This window comes from Peromyscus californicus, unplaced genomic scaffold (assembly GCF_007827085.1).
Source record: "Peromyscus californicus insignis strain IS unplaced genomic scaffold, ASM782708v3 Scaffold_6__1_contigs__length_162567912, whole genome shotgun sequence".
NCBI lineage: Eukaryota > Metazoa > Chordata > Mammalia > Rodentia > Cricetidae > Peromyscus > Peromyscus californicus.
Window position 1 is genome coordinate 23,260,611 of NW_026294584.1, and position 19,744 is coordinate 23,280,354.

The window sequence follows — 19,744 nt, forward strand, 5'->3', positions numbered from 1 at the left end:
GTCCTCCCAGAAGCCTGCAACTCTAGAGTCCCGGAAATGTTCTCATTCCCGAGTCTGGCCTCTGATATCCTCTCCTAGCATAGAAAGTGCCAGCATCAGTGTTAAATGAGCCCAGGGCTTGTGTTTGAACCCGTTAAAGGGACAGCACCTTTCCCTTCCTAAGAACAGATTGTAGCCCACGTCCTAGCCATCTGGCACCTTCTTGCCCTTGTCCCACAAGTGCTGTGGGCTAGAAAATGTGGGCAGTACAATGGAATCAGCGCCAGTCGCTGGACAATTAACCACAAAGGGCTTGCTCTAGGAAGAATCCTCTTCCTGAACAAAGAGCAGTGTGCTGTCACTTTAAGTTCTTAAATTTAACTGAATATATTTGGGGAAGGTAAAGCAGTTATTTTAAAAATACATTATTCAGGGATCACAGCGGTGCTTTCAGGGATTAAAATAGTCTAAACAGTATGTAATTTCAGGGTTTCTAAGATCTGCATAGAATTAGCATATCCAGCTGGATATAAAATGATACATAATACAACACCCACCCCACCCCCCAAAAAAACCTGGCTTCCTCTACATTGCATGTGCCTTCTTTGCTTTTGAGAGAAAGATCAAGTATTTTATAACCTTCTGTAGGAGATACTGTGAGATCTTTAGAAACAAGTGCACTGCCTTCGAAAAGGCGGTGTTTTCTCCTCCAGGTCAGATGAGGGGAGCTTCAGAGAATGGTGGTTAAGCATATGGTTCCCCAGTTGACGGTGTCACTTCTTTGCACTTCAGCATCCCCTGTCTGCTTCAACAGACACTAAAATGGTACCCACCACACAAAGGAGACTTAATGAGATACGTTATCTAAGGTGACTGGCAAGTAAGTGCCATTCAGTGTGAGCTAATGCCTGTGATCCTGGAAAGGAGCCCGCCTTACAACTTACCCAGGGTAAAGTTAGCAAAACTGGATTCAGTAACAGCTAATATAATTTACTTCTTAATAGTGTGTCAGAGCTCTTTTTCTAAATTGCTGAATTTCCAACTTCATGAGGAGACTGTAAATTATTTAGTGTCTTCAGAGAATTCCCGTCATCAGCTCACCTGCAAAGAGCAGAGGATGGAAAACAGAATTCTTTATTTGACTCTAAATGTGGTTTCTGTACATTTAAGACCACTTTTAAAAATTATAAGTATACACTTTTAGGTCAATTTAGCAGCTGAAACTGTAGCAATTATTTCTGGAAGGCAGGAGGAAAATCTGTACTTAGCAAGGTTCTGAAAGTGACTGCCTACAAACAGATGAAATGTCAAGCCTTTGAAAGCCGCCATTCGGTTATCAAACACCATATACACACCTGGGACCTGGAGCCTTGTGCCAGGCTGCTTGTTCCTGCCATCCAGCTCCAAGCCTCCCTAGTGCCTGGTCCAGCCACCATGGAAACAAAGTGGACCCGTGATGAGAAAGAACTGTATGAGCCAGCAAGTGGATTATGTCCACACTTTCCCTTCTAAGAAGTAGTTATTTCAGCCTCCAGTAAACTACATGCTTTCTCTCTCTCTCTCTCTCTCTCTCTCTCTCTCTGTGTGTGTGTGTGTGTGTGTCTGCATTTACTTTTTATTACTTTTTATTTTTTTTAAATTATGTGCTGTGTGTTTAGATATGAGTATATGAGTCCAGGTGCCCACTGAGACCAGAGGATCCTGGAACACGCCATTGTGAGCCACCAGGTATGGTGCTGAAATTGAATTTGGATCCTCTAGAAGAGCAACATGTGCTTACTTTCATGTCTATGCATCCTTCTTTTTCTTTCTCTAACTTCTACTTTATTGTCTTCCCACTGGGTAGAAAACAAGAACTCTTAACTCTCCAGATTCCCTGGAACATTTTTAATGGAGATGCCAGCTCCCAGAATACTGGGGTCGGAAATGCAGAACAAGCTCCTAACATCCTTTCAGATTTGGCACCAAATTTCAAGTCCTTCAAACTGAATTTGCTATTTTCAAACAATGACATTCATGATCATTTTAATATATTTAGTATGGTTCTCATTCTCATAATAATACTGTAACTAATTTTTCTATATCTGTTTATTACATATATGTATGTAATCTCATCTCTATTGTGTACTTCTTACTCTGAGAAAATACATTTTGAGTTCTTTAAATCCTAGAGAGGTGGTTTCTAAGCCATAACTTCTGAAAAGATGGCAAATGCCTGTCATTTTTCTCATTAGTTAAGTGTTTGTTTCTTACATATTCAAGAGCACTGTAAAGCTGGGCATGCTTCCATTAGAGAAATTCTTTTCATGACTGTAGAGTTCTGTTCTCAAGATGCACACTCCTCAGCTATTGCTTCTACAGTTCCCAGTTGTATTGATTAAAAGTTGTTTCCTTGGGGATCCTATCAAGAAAAGTTCAGATCCTAATGCTCTTAAGACTGTGGCTATTTGCTGCTGGCTCATCTGGTCCAACTAGCTCATGTTTCAGAGAACTGAGTGGAAACCAAGAAGGTTGGGAGCCTTGCGAAAGCAGCAGCCAGGTCCAGATAGCGCTGTTTGACTAGAAATCCACAAATAATGGTATAGCTCTTGATGATTCCATCCCCTCTCCCTGAAACAATGGGAATCCTGTGGACAGATAACTGTGGGTTTATACATTTGCAGTTTACTGTTATTGATCTGTAAGCATTTTTCTCATAATAAGGTGTATTTTTCTTTGAGAAGTTCCAAGTCACTTAAAGAAAGATTATTATTCTAGTAAAGCACTGTGAGTTTTAAAGTATACAAAACTGTGACCTTTAAACTTTTTCTCATATTGTGGGACCTATTTGGCCCATTTTCAATCCATTGTTAGCATTATTGACACCATTGTTTTTATTGGGTGGACTTTCCTTAAGAGCAGGTAGTTACATCTTGTACCTTATAACAATACACAGAAGAACCCAGCACAAAGTGCCATTGTGGCCAGAAGGGTTAGGGATTGTGAACTGCCTCAAACAAGATTGAAATGGTTTCACTTTTTTTTGAGGCTTTAATTCTCAAAATATTAAGTTACAAAAACTTTAATTATGATTTTTAAGTCAAGCAAAGTATGTTTTAGAAAAGTATACAATGACTTTAGTGTAAGCAGGGACATTCCTGCACCTGAAGTTCTTGTTCCCTGACTCTGCATTGTTACACACTCAGGGTTCCTCTAACATCGGCTCTTGATGACTTACTGTTGGAATTGTTTCCCAGATTTCCACCTAGTTGATTATACTCTTACCTAAAAATATTGTCCTGTAAAATCCAAAAGATTGTAAACATCCGAATTTCCGTCAACAGCTGGATGATAAACAAGTGTACCATATACACCCTATGAAATATTACTCAACCTTGAAAGGCTCTGATATAATTTACAACATGTGTGAATGGATCTTGAAATTTTTTTACTAAACATAATAAGCCACTCACAACAGGAGAATTACCTTGTAATACCATTTACATAAGACTCCTAGAATAAATGAGTTCATAGAACTAAAAAGGAAAAGTATAGTAAAGATGACTGTGGGCTCAGAGAGAAGGAGAATGAGAAGTGGCTAGTTTAATGGGGACAGTTTCGTGTGGGATAATGACAGTGCCAGCAGGGGAAAGTGGTGATGACTGTGTAATGTGTAGGGAGTGATGTCCCTCATTTATACACTTAAAGGTAGGTAAGATGGGGAATTTTATGTTGTGCATATTTTCCTACGGTGAGAAAGCAATGCTGAGCTGAGTTCTCTGTGACATGGAATAATAGCACGCTCCTTTGGGTTCCAACTGCACAGTAAAGGGGCGATGCAACCTCCTTCCATTCTGAATAGCTCCTTCATTCTCACACAAGGGTGGAGAAAACACAGCTGTATTTACTTTTCCAACCCCATCTTCTATTTTGAAATATAACCTGTTTGAAAATGAGAGCCAAGGTCAAACAACAGAGCTTTCTGCTCACCTCTTCAGTTTGCCAAACATTGTTTTTCTAGTGACATTCTGGGCGAGGTGTAGCAAGTGCAAGGAACACTCCCACCCGTGTGTTCGGTGGTGGGATTTATTGGCCTGCCTCGGGATGTCTGTATGCAGGGGACTATGACATATTTGCTTTCACTTTTGTGCAATATGAAAATGCAGTGTGGGTCAGCAAGTTGGTTCAGTGGGGAACGGCACTTGCTACCAAACCTGAAGACCTGAGTCTGGTCCCTGGAACCCACAAGGTGGAAGGAGAGAACTGACTCCCACAAGTTGTCCTCTGACCTCCAGGAACACTGTGGCATGTGTGTGTGTGTGTGTGTGTGTGTGTGTGTGTGTGTGTGTGTGTGTGTTCATGTTCATTCATCTCATCACACATAGATACAGACACACACAACAAACAAACAAATAAACAAATGCAAAAGCATTTTTGAAAAGAAAACACACAGTTTCAATTCACTGGCTGTAATGTTTCCAAGTGTGTGGACTTGTCCACACATCAAATTCAAATCACAAAGAAAATAGGATTTTTTTCATTTCTAATTAATTGCCCTATTTGTTGAAGAATTACTTATTTTCTAAGATTAGATCTGCAGGGTTAACTTATTTTCCAGATTTTATATTTATCTGCAAGGTGAACATGACATCCTCCTGATAATTGCATCTGAATTCTGGCTAAAAATATGACAGTTCTCAGTTTGTATTTAAAATGATACATTTATGTTTTTCATAGTAATAGAAACAGTGGCAGCATAAACCTCCAATGAAAACAGCAGAGCAAATTAACTTTGTTCTCAAATGATAGACATGGCATGAACTAATGATGTTAATTATATGTCACAACATTTAAGTATTCTGAAGAATATTTACTCTGCCTGGCTTAAGAATTTCAGATGTTCATCCTGTCAATATACAGATGAAACGAACAAAAGTAATTATTGTTTAAAATTTTTACATTTACTTTTGTAATGCAAATTGTGCCTATTCAATATATAAATCCAAACTAGTATAACATAACTATTTTCTTCTGTGCTTTAAAAATAGGAAGTATCAAAAACTAGAAAGTATCTGTTTATTTTCTAGTTTATTATATATGCAAATGGTTGAAGTATTTTATTGTTTTATAGAATGAAAATCATTCGTTGAGTGAGATTTGTATCCAGTATGCAGAGATGTGCAAGATCGTCTTTCTTATTGTCCTTTGAAATTATCTGGAAAAAATGTCACCCTGTTGCATTACAGGCTAAAGAAGTTGAAGAGCTATTCAAAAGAAATAAGGCTGTATGAATGGGAAGTGAAGTAAACTAGTGTGGCTAGGAGGGATATCAGATTCTTCAGACCCGGGGGGGGGGGGGGGGGTGCACGGGATGAGCTTGGAGACTTCCTGCCTAAAAGGCTGAGCTGGTCTGTACCCTGGGCTGCAATCAGATGCTGTGGTTCTCTAAGCATGGCCATGTGTTGTCATCAGCTTGGCAGATGTAAGCCAGTATAACATGCTTAGTTGAACTGTTAACTTAAACTCTTATCTCTGGATTGCACAAGTCTGTAGTTTTGGACCTTCACCCTCCATCCAGATGGCACTTATGCATAGAAAACTAGCTAAATATAAGTTCTTTAAAATAAAATACAACACACACACACACACACACACACACACACACACACACACACACCGACAGGTAACCTCTGAAGTTATTTACTGATTGCCTTTTATTGGAAGGCTTTGATTAGGTTCACATAGACTCTTAAAAAAAATTATCCATAATGTCTGTGTAAACATCGCCAGTAAAAGAATTTTATGAAATTATACAGTAGTATAGGAAATTTGAGGAAAGCATTAGGTTTAGGAAAGAGATAAGCTCTGTTGAGTTTAAGATGGCCCGAGAGTTTCAAACAGGAGGTGTGCAAATGTGTGTGCCAAGAGCTTCTTCACAGGGATCTGACGGAAGTGTTACCCATGTCCAAGAGTCTGTGTTTCTGTCAAGCTTGTGAGAATGTGAGAGTAGGACAGTTGGTATCAGAGTTCATCGGAAAAGTGTGCTGAGATTAGGAGGGATGAAAGAGCAGACGACGTGCAACTCTGGAGAACACCGTCTCTTCAGAAATCGGAAAGGAGGAACTGTGAAGCAGAAGGCGAAGCTGAGAAGCAGCAGGGAAGCCAAGAACTCAGAGCTCAGAAAGGGAGTCGTAGCCCTAAGTATATAAACAGGTCCTAGGCGATTAGCACTTACAGACACCTCAGTGATTATTAGTGAAATCAGAGCTGGAGAAGCAGACACGAAAGGCAGGGAATTCAGTGAGTTAAGGGTGAATGGCTGACAGCCAACGTCAGTATAAAACAAAGTAGAGAGAGCGTGGTTGTAAAGTAGGCGACACTCTAATGAGTGATAGGCGTGAGGATCCTTTCGTTAAATGCCTAATTTGCTTAAAGGAAAGAACAATTCAAAGATGCCTCCTAATGGGCAGGCAGAGCTGTGTCCTGAAAGAGCTGGGACATGGTGGACCTGCAGAGTCAGTGAGCACTTAGCATTGGACCAGAGTCCAGATGCAAACCCAGATACGCTTCTGGGCACTGCAGAGGGCGGTAATCCTCACTGATAGTTCCCTTTTCATGAGAGGAGGAGAAGCCTGCTGCAGCTGCCCAGGAGTGAGAAGGTCATCTAGGGCCAGGAAAGAGGAGAAAGGTGACATACGTGCTGTAAAGAATGACGGGGAGGCCCGCTGGGGAAATGTGAGATGTCTTCAGGCTAGACATCATTACTTTTTATAAAGTAACTTTAAACCTGCTTTGAAAAAGCAAAAGAAAACGGTTGGGTCAGCCTTTTGTGCTGAGAGGCAGCATCGAAGCAGGACTCTACTGTGCACAGCCTGCCCTTGCCTTTCTCCTTTCCTGAAAAGCTGCTCTCGCCTCTGTCCGCTGCACCCCGACTCACATTAGCTGACAGAGATGAGTTTCCAGCTCCAGCCAGGCCCCTTTTCCAAGAATGCATGGGATGGATTACAAATGTGAGCAGCCGCCTGCCTGCTTCCCCTCTCCGCTCTCCACTCGTGCACATTCAGCTGGAGTTGTGAGGAGAGGGTGGCAGATTCTTCTTCTTCCTCTTCTCTTCTTCCTCTGTTTCGAGGAAGATGGGACAAGCAGGAACCACAAACAGATGGGAGGAAAAGGAAAGAAAGAAAGACAAACGTTAAACACAGTCGTGAGCCAGACTATGGACTGAAATGTCAGAGACCAAGGAAAGGGGAGAGAACAGAGAGAACGCCCTCTCTCCAGCCTCCCCTCTTCGAAGGAAGAACCCTATCTTTAGTTTGCTCCTGAAACCAAGTCCTTGGACTAGGGTCTCCAGCCCCAGGGAGTTGATGCTCAAACCCCATAGGAAACATGGTGGATTATTCTCTCTCACTTAATTTATTTGTATCTGTGGCCAAATGTTCTAGAGTTTTGCTTATTTATTTCACCTAACTCCTCAATTAAAACCAAGTCTGGGCTGGAGGTGAAGCTCTGTGGTAGAGCACATACTTCCCAGGTATGAAGCCCTGGATTCCATTTCTAAGACCAAAGCAATGAGTAAGAATCAACTCTGTACCAAGGGCAGCTGAGAAATGAGGAGGGGAGGGGTCGCAGGTTAGTTCAACGTAAAATGTTTACTCAGCACTTAGAGATCAGGTACTGTTCTCCTCGTGACAGACTGTGAGAAAAATAGGAAACAACCTCTACTTTTATAATATTTATTCCAGGTGAAAAAAGCTGTTACTGGGGCTTCCATAATTGCAGGGAGCAAAGATTAGTTGTCTGGCACTTTTTGTAGCTAGACAGACATTTATTAGCAACCGACTTAAAGAAAAAAAAAAGAAGAAGAAGAAGAGGAGGTGACAGCAACAGCAGCTTGAACACACTCCCTTATCTGTGCGGTAGCTTGTCACCTTCTGACCTCTGTCCCCTGGTGCTTCTAACTCAGATTTGCCCCTGTACCTCACCCCACCGCCTAGAAGCTGATGTAATGAAAGCAGATACCAGCTGAAGCCGGAATAGAATGGATGGCTATCAGGGGAGATAAGATGACACTGTTACTTGTCCAAGCTATTGTTCAGAGAAGCGTGTCTTTTATTTATAGACATTACAGTCAAAGGCATGGAAGGCCAGAGCTCAAGAGTGCCTACTCTCCATGTGACTTGCTTCCTAGAACTATGCCTGCTAGGGCTCCCTGCTTTGCCTCGTACCTGCTTTCATATTCTTTCAATGAGTTCTGTTGCCGTTTTGATTGAGGTTGATTTTTCAATTTCAATGCATCAATATTTGGCTCTTCCAGGACCCTCTTGGATCTCTGTCTGAAGCATGGGTTGTGGAAAAAAGGGCAGACAGCTTTCCAAAGTGCTAAATGTAGTGGGTTTGTATTAGCCAACATTCCCAGTTTGCTTGGGGATGAGTAAATAGATGAGTGTCAGTGAGTTTGCCCGGCTGCTGCCTCCCGGAAGAGTCCATGGTAGAGACTGGACTTTTGTGCTGGGGAAAATGTCGTTGTCTGTTCCAAACTTGAAGTCCCTTGCTTCCAAACACCTGGGAGAGAGGTTCACAAGGACGCCATCAACTGTCTGCTGCTCTGTGTTTCTCTAAGCTTTTACTGAAAAGTGTCATATGCCCTATATTCTTGGAGTGTGGTTTTTTTTTTTTTCTTAATCTCTTAGAAGACTCTTCAAATGGAACTTCATGAATTTTTATGACCCTTTTGCAGTAGAAAAAGTGGAATAGTGCCTATAAACCTTTTTATCAGAAGGAACTCAAAGTAAATTTGGCCAACCAGTTCTTAACAGGTTACCTGATGGCCAAGAAATGGTTTTTACACAAACAAATGAAAACAGCTTGTTGTAAACGTGGTTGTTGGCAATATAGATAAGGACATTCATTTTCTCCATGAGACTAAAAGCAAAGCCTGGCATCGCACTGGCATCTTTAACAATATGAGGGAAAATACTGCCTTCGAAAGGAAGTATCAAAGCTGGATGAAGGAACCTAGAGCCTGGAACCTTGACCCAGCGCCATTTCCATGAGCAGGACTAATCACAAAGCAGTGAGTCTGCTGTATGAACATCATGTTTGAAATCGTTTTCTGCAATTTGGCTATTAACCAAAAGGCTAATTGATTCTTTTCTTCTGCCCCATTGTAGTTAACATACTAATTCTTCCCAGTAAAGATCCATTTCATTATGCAAATGTAAAAAAAAATCACAAGACTCGTGTCTGAGTGAGGGTTGCTTTCTGCCGAGAACTGGTGCACCTGTTCCAGCCCTCAGCCCCCACCTCCACCTCCACGAGCTGCCAAGCTAGAGGCTTAGTGATCTGGTTTAGCTGGTATGGGGCCCTTGGATTTTGACTCACATTTTCTTTGCGACTTATTCTTGTTTTGCCTTATAATTTCTCTCCTTCCAGCTCTCAGCATGCCAACAGCAGCTGCATCATGGCACTCACCCTGCTGCCAAGAGGGCAGGCATCCTCCTTGGAGACTGTAATGTTGCACTAAGCCAACTGTTAGGAGATAGAAGCTGGAACCATCCATCCAGCACAGCTGAAATTTAGATCGTTCTAGGAGGCATTTGGTAGACTACTGTTAGTGATATTTTTTAACTAAATAAAACTTTGAGAACTTTGATTTAGGAAATTTTTCAGACTTGTACAAAGATAGAAGGAATTCTGTGGTGGGTTCCCACATGCCTTCCAATCTGCCTCAGCCGTCATCAGCTCAGGAGGGTCTTTCACTGTCCGTGGTTTTTCCCAGGGTTTATCCAGACTGCTGGTAGACTTGTTCCCATGGGATAAATTTATCTTAAATTACAGTTGCTTTTCCATCTCTTTTCAGTCTGTCTGCAGGATGTTTACTCCATCCTTTTTTCCTAACAGTAAAAGACGTTAGAATCTTTTTTTTTCCTTCTAAGTTAAGCCAAGGTATGCAATTTAGTGATTATAGCTAAATAATCTTTTATTTCTTTTCTGTTATTATCTCATAAACTGTCACTGCTCAGTTGATCTGGAGTCTTTGCGAAGCACATCTGAAATGGGTAGGTTTATAGGACAGATTATTAAGAGACCGTTGGTTTGATTCTCCATTTCACCAGTGACAATCTGTGTGTATTGAGACGTCTTCCTTAAACATTCTGTCACACTGTCCTCTTACCTTTCACATAGCACACACCCTGCAGGGCCATTACAAGACGTCAGTGAGTGGGGAGTGAACACCTTTGGAGCAGCTTGGGTAGAGCCTGCCTGGCACCACGTATGTCAGTACATGGGAGTTGCTCTGTGTCATCACCGCCATTTTGTCTCTTTTCACTCATTGTACAGACTGGAAGGCGGAGGCCCTGATGGCTGTTTTATCAGGACAACTTGAACAAGATATCACATATACCAAGTTCTTTATGGCACCAGATGTGGTTTGGTATATTCTTGCCCTCTGGGAAACTGTTTTTGCCAGATACGAATGATTTTTAAAGGAAATGAAAGAGGGTTCGTAAAAGCACAAACTGTGATTGGTCCGTAAAATGAATAAAAAATTTCTTAATTAAAAAAATAAAGCACAATCGGGACCAAATACTTGATGCTAAAGAGTTAAGCCTTCAAAGTTCTGTGTTTGGAAAGGAGAATGTTAGTGGGTAATACATCACCTCCTTGGTGGAGAAGGTGAGTCAAGAATGCTCTTGAGAAGGGATGATTTCATTAACGAAACAATAGTGTTCTATACACAAACCAAGAAGAGGTTTGTCAGGTGTGGTGACAAAGGCCTTCAGTCCCAGCACTTGGGACACAGAGGCAGGTGCATCTTTGTGAGTTCCAGGACAGCCTGGTCTACATAGTGAGTTCTAGAACAGCCAGGGCTGTATAGAGAGAAACAGAAAGGAAAGAAGAAGGGAGGGAGGAAGAGAGAGAGGGAGGGAAGGAGGGAGGGAGGGAGGGAGGTTGACTAGAGTATAAAATGAGCTAATCTAGGAAGGATTTGCTATTGAGATTAAGAAACAAGGAAGAAACCAAACAGAAAAGGAAGGGAAGGGCCTGTTCTTGCCCTGACAACCCAGCTAGAGAAAGGGAGAAGTTAGATAGCTCAAGACCATTTGCTTATTGTTCTGCGCTTTCTGCCCCAATAGTCTGGTCTGGAACTTGTGCTCCTGACTACTCTACTACCATTGTGATTTGGGGTAACCTAAGCCCCGGCACATACGCAATCTTGAGGCTTTCTGGTGCACACAAATGTTACTACTTCCCTTTCAGTTTGTCCGGACAAGCCAGCACCTAGTGGATCCTTTCCATGTCTGGAGTGCTGTCCTTCTGCACCGCTCTCCCTGCACTTGACCCACCAGTTAGAGCTGAGTCAGCACCTGTGCCCCCATACCCGTGTCTTTGTAATAAGCTCTCTCATAACAGGGGAGAGTATATTGGTTTTCATTGCTCTTTGGGGTTGTATACCCATTTTATAAAATTGTTACATGGATTAAATAAGGTTATGTTTATGGGAAAGCAGAACAGTACTGTTCTGAAATTATTATGTGATATTATTATATGAAATAATTCTCATGAAATTATAAGACCACTATTAATAGGCATGGTTTGGAAGCTTTGTCGATTCCAAGTCATTCCCTAGACTAGTGGGGTTTTTTTTTGTTGTTGTTGTTGTTGTTTTGGTTTGGTTTTTGTTTGTTTGTTTGTTTTTCAAGACACAATTTCTCTGTGTAGTTTTGGTGCCTGTCCTGAAACTCACTCTGTAGCCCAGGCTGACCTCGAACTCACAGAGATCCTCCTGCCTCTGCCTCCCGAGTGCTGGGATTAAAGGTGTACGCCACCACTGCCTGGCCCTAGACTAGTGTTACTTAAGGGCCTTTATCTAGACTATTATAGACACCTTAGGAGAGAAGACTTCATTTTCTACTGACCTTACATGAATTGTTTTCCTTAAAAGCCTTTTTCTTCTCATTATAACTACTACTCCAAACTTCTAATGAAAACAAACATGAAAAGAAGCCTTTCTTGGCACCATACACCTTTCCAAAAGCCAACTCATCTCTGCCTGTTTACAGTATAGTACCCAGAAAAAAATGCCCTTTCTCCCCCACTTTGTCCAGCAGGTCTTACGGCTGTAGACTAAGATCATATACATTTCTACTAAAAGCTCTGCTTGATGTCTTTCAGGCATCTCAAGCCTCTACCACCACCTTTCAATGTTGCTTCCCAAACCTGCTCACAGCACCCTTTTGTCCCAGTAACTGGTTGCCTCCATCCTTCTCACTGTCAGGGCAAGAACTTTGGACTTATTCTTGACTACACTCTTGTTCCTACCCCACCTCTATTTCATCAGCAAAGCCTCTCTGTTCCCAGCTATCTTCTTCCTTCCTTTACTGGCTACCCTTCCCCCTACCCAATGTCCACTGTCAAATAACAACCAGAAGACTTCTAAGCCATCAATTAATACACATCCTCTGCACTAACACATTTCTCAAAATGTTTTCATTCAATATGTAACAGCATAGATACACCATGTACACATAATATTGACTGAAAGAAGCCAAAAACAAAGGTGACATTCATTGAAAATCCAAACACAGATCAAACCATTCTGTACTATTAGAAGTTAGGATGGTGACTGGGAGAGGAGTAGATTGTGATTAGGAAAGAATCTTATGTGTGCTGTATCTTGATCACAGTGTTAGCTACTCATGTGCATTGTTTGTGAGAATTTAGCAATTTCTACATTGCCAATAAGTGTATCCCTTCCTGTATGTATTGTATTCTTCAATAAAGGGTCTCTAGAAATGCTGTTCCTCTTATGTAAATTGTTCTCCTTAGACAAGGAATCTGTCAGCATTTGTCACCATTAGAATCTAAGCTGTGTCTCTCCTTTTATTCATGTAGTAAACATTTTTGAGCACTAGGTACCAATGAAGGCATTTGGGATCTAGCAGTGAGCACGAGATAGAAAACTTGCTTCTGAGAGATGATAATTAGAATGGATCACAAAGCACGTGACAAGACACTTAGGGCTAGAGACAAAAGCAGGAGAGGGAGACAGGGAGTACTGACGAGAGGTGACAGGGCAGTGTACAGTTGAAGTAAGAGGTGAGGAAAGGCCTCTCGAAGGTGACAGATGGTCCAAGACAGACCAGCTCAGTGCTGATCTGAAAGGAGAGCCTCCTGGACAGAGGAACAGAAGCAATGAGCTCAGTAGGAACAGCCTGGGAGTGAATAACAAGAGCCAGGCTACAGTAGGATTGGAGAAGACTTGGCCAGGGCAGCCTAGCTGGGATAACAGGTCCAAGCCTTTCAGGAGGGGCCTGGTAGGTCTCTGTGAAGATGAAAATTATTCTCCATGAGGTTGAAGGGTAAGAAAAAGATTTTTGTTCTCTGAGATTATTTGCATTATATTTCAGCTGCTTGTAGTAGCAAGCCATTCATTTTCATTGTTATATACAGACACTTGTTTCCTGTCCACTCAACTGTTAACAGGTATTTAGATGGCTCTGGGCTTGGCTGTATGGTGGACACTGTTCTGAACATTCTAATTAGTACATGCCTTTTGATAAACTAGTGTGTACAAGATAGGCCAATTTAAAAGAAATCGAACAAGGTACTCGATATTTATTTGAAAGTTTGTGCAATAACATGTTGGTTCCAGCCCATACTCATGGTACACACTAAAGGTTAACCTCAAGTGTGTATCACACAGAGCAGTAAGTACATTGTGCCAGGCATGGGCTACAGAGACACAGATCACTTGACTTGAGGATGCTAGCTAGCATCTGCTTAAAGGTAAAATGCATATAGAGTAGCCACTACTAAGAACGCACATCAGAGCACCTAATAATATCTTGGGCAGTTTGCCTCATAGGTTCCCGAGTTGACAACTCTGATAAAACATTTCACAGGGAAGCTGAGCATGGAGCAGAGCCCTGAAAGCATCCGTGGGATTTGTAGAAGCAGAGACAGGCTCTGGAGACACCTCAGGGTTAGGGAAATAACAAGAATGAGTTTTTGTTGAAGGGAGCTATGGATGGACACTCTGAGTAAGAGCAGACTGTAGGAATTTTAAATCTTGCAGAGATTTGGATGGAGTTATCTCTCAAATGGGTAAATGCTTGTGTTCAAGTCTGGCAGTATTTATATATTACACATCCCCCAGGCTTTTTGATGTACTGATACCACATTTACCATTACCAAACCTCACAGTTCATATGTTCTAAATGTTTTAAATGTCTATGTATTTTTAGAGCGGCAAAGACGACACATCCAGTGTGACTGTAGCCGACTCCGAGACAGGAAATCAGGCAGGCCAGACTCTGGAGAACAACTCACAAACAGCTGAGCTCCTGAGTGACGTGCCCTTCACCTTGGCTCCACACGTGCTGGCGGTGCAGGGCACCATCGGCGACCTTCCTGACCACTTACTCTCGTACGACGTCGGCGACAACTTGTCTCGATTCTGGTATGATTTCACTCTTGAAAATTCAGTGCTCTGTGATTCATAGTCTTTGTGTCTAAGTGTACCTTAAGAAAGCCTGCCTATTTTATTGAACCTGTTTGATTTTCCTTGTCATTTCACCCTTGAAGGCCTTGTATCAAGCAAGGATCATAAAATGAATAAAATAACATCGTGTTCGTGGTTTTATCCTTCAGAATAAAGTGAATTTATGTAAAGTTGAAATCAACATTTTAACAAAGGGAACTCACTTTGGAAAAATGTAAGACTTCAGACCACCTGTGTTTCCCACTCTGATGGATGGTAATCTGTTGAGATTACCCAGGGTGGTTTTGCCATCTCCGAAGACACAACAGAAAGAGAAACAAGCCTGTCTCCTAGTTACCAGGACTCCGCAATCAGAACCGAGAGCTGTGTGAAGGTGTTTCCGGGGTGCAGAGGAGGTCGGCATGTCACTCCCTTAACAACTCCCACAATGTTTGGGAATGAAGTCAAAAGACAGCTTCCAGCTAACGTAGTTTTTCCAGTGTCAATTTAGACAAACCAATAGGGAAATTGGAAGCTTCTCATAAACACCAGCCACTCGTTGCTGATTCAAGAATGCCATAAAGGGGACACTGTGGTTTGCCTAGAGCTGTGTGGACCTCTCCACCCTCCTGAAGGTGGCTGTGTGCCCTCCTTGTTCCTGTCTCATCCCCGCTGGGTATTCTTGGACCAGTTTTCAGAGAGCTTTCTCCACTTGTGCCTCGGTGGGTTTGCCTTCCTTACCACATATGTTCCCAGTTTATGAGATCTGCATTTCTTTTCTGCCTCCTCTGCCTCCTAATGAAAACATCTCGTGATGATACATCTCATTGCTGATAAGACCTGTTTAGAGATCTGTTGGCCGCGGTTCAGATGGCAGTGTTTTACCATTAAACACTCAGTTTAACTACTTTCCAATTAGAGTGCAGGCAGACACCCAAATATGACTTGTACTTCTTGAATATCCATTATTTATTCTAAATAAAACTAAGCAGGACCGCCATCGGTCAGTGTACTACAGTGAGATTTGGTAAATAGTAATGGGGAGTTTCTGTGCCATGAAATAGTTGCCATTTCTTCTAATTAGTTATACTTTATTTATTCTGTGCCAAAGTTTTAAGTACATTTTTTCACAAAGAGAGTATCAGGAAAACTAAACACTGTGCAGAAAAGTACAAGAATTATTTTAAATTTAATGTGCTATGCATGTTCATTTAATAAATGTGGTGTGGTCTTGATAAAAAAAGAGTGTGTTATTTAAAGTTAAAGGAACATTTATACTGATAAAAATGTACTTCATTTACAATTAACGTTACCATGTGAGGTTAATGAATAAATTAAATCTTTACATAGTTTTCATAAACCATCTTCATAGGAAATATGCCTTATTGACATAAATGTGAACATTTTGTAGCACTTTTTGTGAAGGTACATCCTTTTCAACTATCCATGTTAATGTATTTTCAAAACTGAATGTGAAGAGGTAGTTCTTTTTTCGAAAATATGTGAAAATTTATATAATTATACATTTCATTTATATTTATGTCTACCATGTTACAAATGTGCTTGTAAGTACTGTTTGTCTAAAATTGTTGTATTTTAAGAATGTTAATTAAAATAAATCTTTTGATTGTTTTCAGATCCACAAAATGGTATTCATTGCATCATTAATATCTAAATGCAAGTTGTAGATTCTGTGGAAGGTAAAGAATTAAGTATATTGTTTGTGTAGAGAAGACTACATCTTCTCTTATTTGTTTGTGTACATTGAAAATGCTAAGCTCACTAGTCCTGGATAATAAATTGGACTGAAAGGACTTGAAAGAAATGGATGAATATCTACATAGATCTCCATCATCAGAAAATTTAGTAAATACCAGTGTTAATGACCTCATTTTGACAAATACATTGTGAATTGGCAATTTGCTTTTCTATATATAAATCATAGAACTATTTTAAAACTGGAACAAACATTATAAATCAACCAGCCAACTCCATACTAGAAATCTGAGGCCTAGAAATTTAGATGACTTAATAAACACCTAGTTAGTAATAAGTATTTCCTGAAATAGTAGTCACTGCCCAAATGTGAGCCAAACAACGATGATATCACCGAGTATGCCATGCTGGAGAGAGAAAGACCAGGAGCTTTAGGCAACTGAGGAAGACTGGGAACAGCAGAGGTGCTCTGCCCCAGGAAAGAGCACATGGATTGGTTGTCCACTGCCAAACATTCAGCCCTGAAAACATACATACAAGTAGCATTATATGGATTAAATAGGTTATATTTAGGAATGCCTACATGTATATATACATACATATACATGCAATAACAATTAGGTTTGTTTTTTTTTTTAAGGCCATAAATTTGAAGGAGAATCAGAAGAGCTATATGGAAGGGCTTGGAGGGAGGAAAGGAAAGGGAGAAATGTTGTAATTAAATTACAATCACAAAGATTGAAAAATATCTAAATACTTTAAAACCAAGCTGGAGGCAGCCAGAGAGTCAATGCTGACACTTGTTTAAGCTGAAGGACTTTGAATCTGTTCCCTTGCTTGTTAAATATGAACTTTTCTTCCCTTGTAGTGTTAGGTTAAATAGCAAGAGATAATAATTGATGCATCTTTGAATCTGACAAAGGGACTGTTCTCATTGTTACACACACACACACACAGTACTCTAACGTGATGTGAAATACATAGTCTGTGAACTGCTTATGACTAGATTAGAATGGTCTACCCACATTCATTTTAGACTCCACTCACCTCAGTAATGTTAGGGTTCACGTCTGTCTCCACTAAAGTTCCGTGGTAAACACTTATTGTCAGAGAGCGTGTCTTCTCCTTGTGCGGGAAGTCACTGCAGGCGGTGAACATGTGACTTCCACTGAATCTTATTTTAAACCTTAGGAAGTCATGTGTGGTTTTCCAACTTTCTCCCATTGCATTTGCACTCTTTCCTTTAAAAGTAGAGAACTGACTCCAGCCAAATGTCGTTTAGTTAATTAATTTATTAGCTCAACTTTTCAAAGTGTGCAGTTAATACGATTCTTACTAACAATTCTAGGAACCTTTAAGGTTTTTTTTAAGTAAACATCTTTTTTATTACCAACTTTTTAATTCTCCCTCAAATAAAATAACTGAAAACCTTATGAAAGGAAATGCTGTGTTTTCCCAGAAACATCATTTCTAATAATTCTGACAGATAGGTGAGGCATGTCAGGGGATAATAGCATTTGCACTGTAGCGTAGAGACACGTCAGTCTCGCTGCCCCTTGCCTCCTGAGATCAGCAAGCGACTGCTGCTGCGGGTTGTCTGACACAAAACGTTACTTCTAGAGATTAATGTGCCACCTCGTCACTCATGTCCCGAATAACAGCCACAGGCAGTGTACGAGTACTGAGTGGGAAGCTGAAGGATTTCACATCTTTTCAAGACACTGAGAATGTTGGGTTCCTGGATGTTATCTTTTGAGCATTTGTGGCACATTACTGAGGGCATGACCCAACTATTCCTGAGAAATCTAAGACTCCAAAAATAGGTCTGACTACATTTGGCTTTAAAGACGGAATATTCTTATGTTTCAAGAAAGTTGCTCATGCCATATGGCTTGGCGAATAGATGTGTGTGAGCAAGAAGAAAAAAGAGATGTATTGATTGATACACAGGAACTCTTATTACATCAGCATAGCAGAATGCTAATCTTTTAAATGTGAGTGACCTTTTTCTTTAAGGCAAGTTTACATCTATAGAGACATTCCAAAGTAGAGGGTTCCTCACATATCCCCTCTTGTTGATACTTGTCACAACTAAGGAACCAACAATGCTACAGTGTTAAACACACCGTTCAGATTTTGTAGCTGTCTTCTACTATCTTTCTCCTGTCAGCTTTCTAGTGTGATTTATTATGTACTCATCCTCTCTTGATGCTTTTCAGCAGTTTCTCTCGGATTTCATTTTTCTAAATTGACAGTTTTGAGAAATATTGGCCAGGTCTACTGGACTGTCTCTCTGGTGGTTTGAATAAGAGTGGCCCTCATAGGCTCATATACTTAAATGCTTAGGGAGGGACACTATTTGAAAAGCTTAGGAGGTGTAGCCTTGCTGGAAAAAGTGTGTTGCTGGGCGGCGACTTGGGTGTTTCAAAAGCTCAAGCCAGTCCCAGTGACTCTCTGTCTTTCTTCCTGCTGCCTGCAGACACAGATCTAGAACTCTCAGCCGCTTCTCCAGCACGATGTCTGCATGCCACCATGCTCCCAGCCGTGAAAATTATGGACTAAACCTCTGAAACTATAAGCCAGCCCCAATTAAATGTTTTTTTTTTTAATAAGAGTTGGTGAGGTTATGGTGCCTTTTCACAGCAATTGAACATTGACTAAGTTGGCTTAGTCTGTTTCCATATAGCATGGTATAGTGGCAAATGCCTCTCTTTAATGCCAGTCCTTGGGAGGCAGAAGCAGGAAGATCTCTGTGAATTCCAGGCCAGCCAGGGCTACATAGAGAGACCCAGTCTCAAATAAAAAAAAAATTTTAAAAACTTTCCATTAATTTTGACCACCTTGCCAACACAGTGTTTTCAGGTTTCTCTGCCATGCTGAGTTTCTCATTTTCTCCAGACTCTTTATATACTCTGCTCTTTGGAACCAAATCACAAAGCACAGCCCTTACTCAAGGAACAGGGAATTAAACACCCATCTTCTTCAGGCAGGCATAGTACATAATTCTTTGGACTTCTTCTGCATTGTAGACTTATCTTTTCACCCCAATTTACTTTTCTTACCAATTGCCTACATTAGCTTGAATTCATGAATATTCTGTCTTCTGTCCAAGAATAAATTAGTGGTGGCCAAGGGACATATGTACATTTTTACAGAAATTAATACAATTTGAAACATTTTACATGAGTACCATCTGATGTTGGATGTAGCTGGAGTTTTTTCCAGTCCTGCCTGGCCCACAGTCAGGACAAATCTCTGTCACCTGCCAGTCCTGCAGCTGCTTAGACCCAACTAAGTAAACACACAGAGACTTATATTGCTTACAAACTGTATGGCTGCAGCAGGCTTCTTGTTATCTAGTTCTTCTATCTTAAATTAACCCATTTCTATAAATCTATACCTTGCCACATGGCTCGTGGCTTACCAGTATCTTACATGTTGGTACTCATGGCGGCAGCTGGCAGATCTCCTGACTAAGCCTTCCTGTTCCCAGAATTCTCTTCTCTGCTTGTCTTGCCTATGCTTCCTGCCTGGTTACTGACCAATCAGCATTTTATTTATACAGAGCGATATCCACATCAGTTG

General features: G+C 40.9%; 1 protein-coding gene across 1 annotated transcript in view; it reads left to right on the forward strand.

Moving 5' to 3' along the window:
* Positions 1-16,090, forward strand: part of Umad1 (UBAP1-MVB12-associated (UMA) domain containing 1) — a 166,081-nt gene extending 149,991 nt beyond the window's left edge. Inside the window, exon 4 of the mRNA XM_052719839.1 lies at positions 14,208-16,090. Coding sequence (XP_052575799.1) covers positions 14,208-14,465 — 258 coding nt within the window. The 3' untranslated portion in view covers positions 14,466-16,090. The remainder of the gene's footprint in view (positions 1-14,207) is intronic.
* Positions 16,091-19,744: the final 3,654 nt, after the last annotated feature.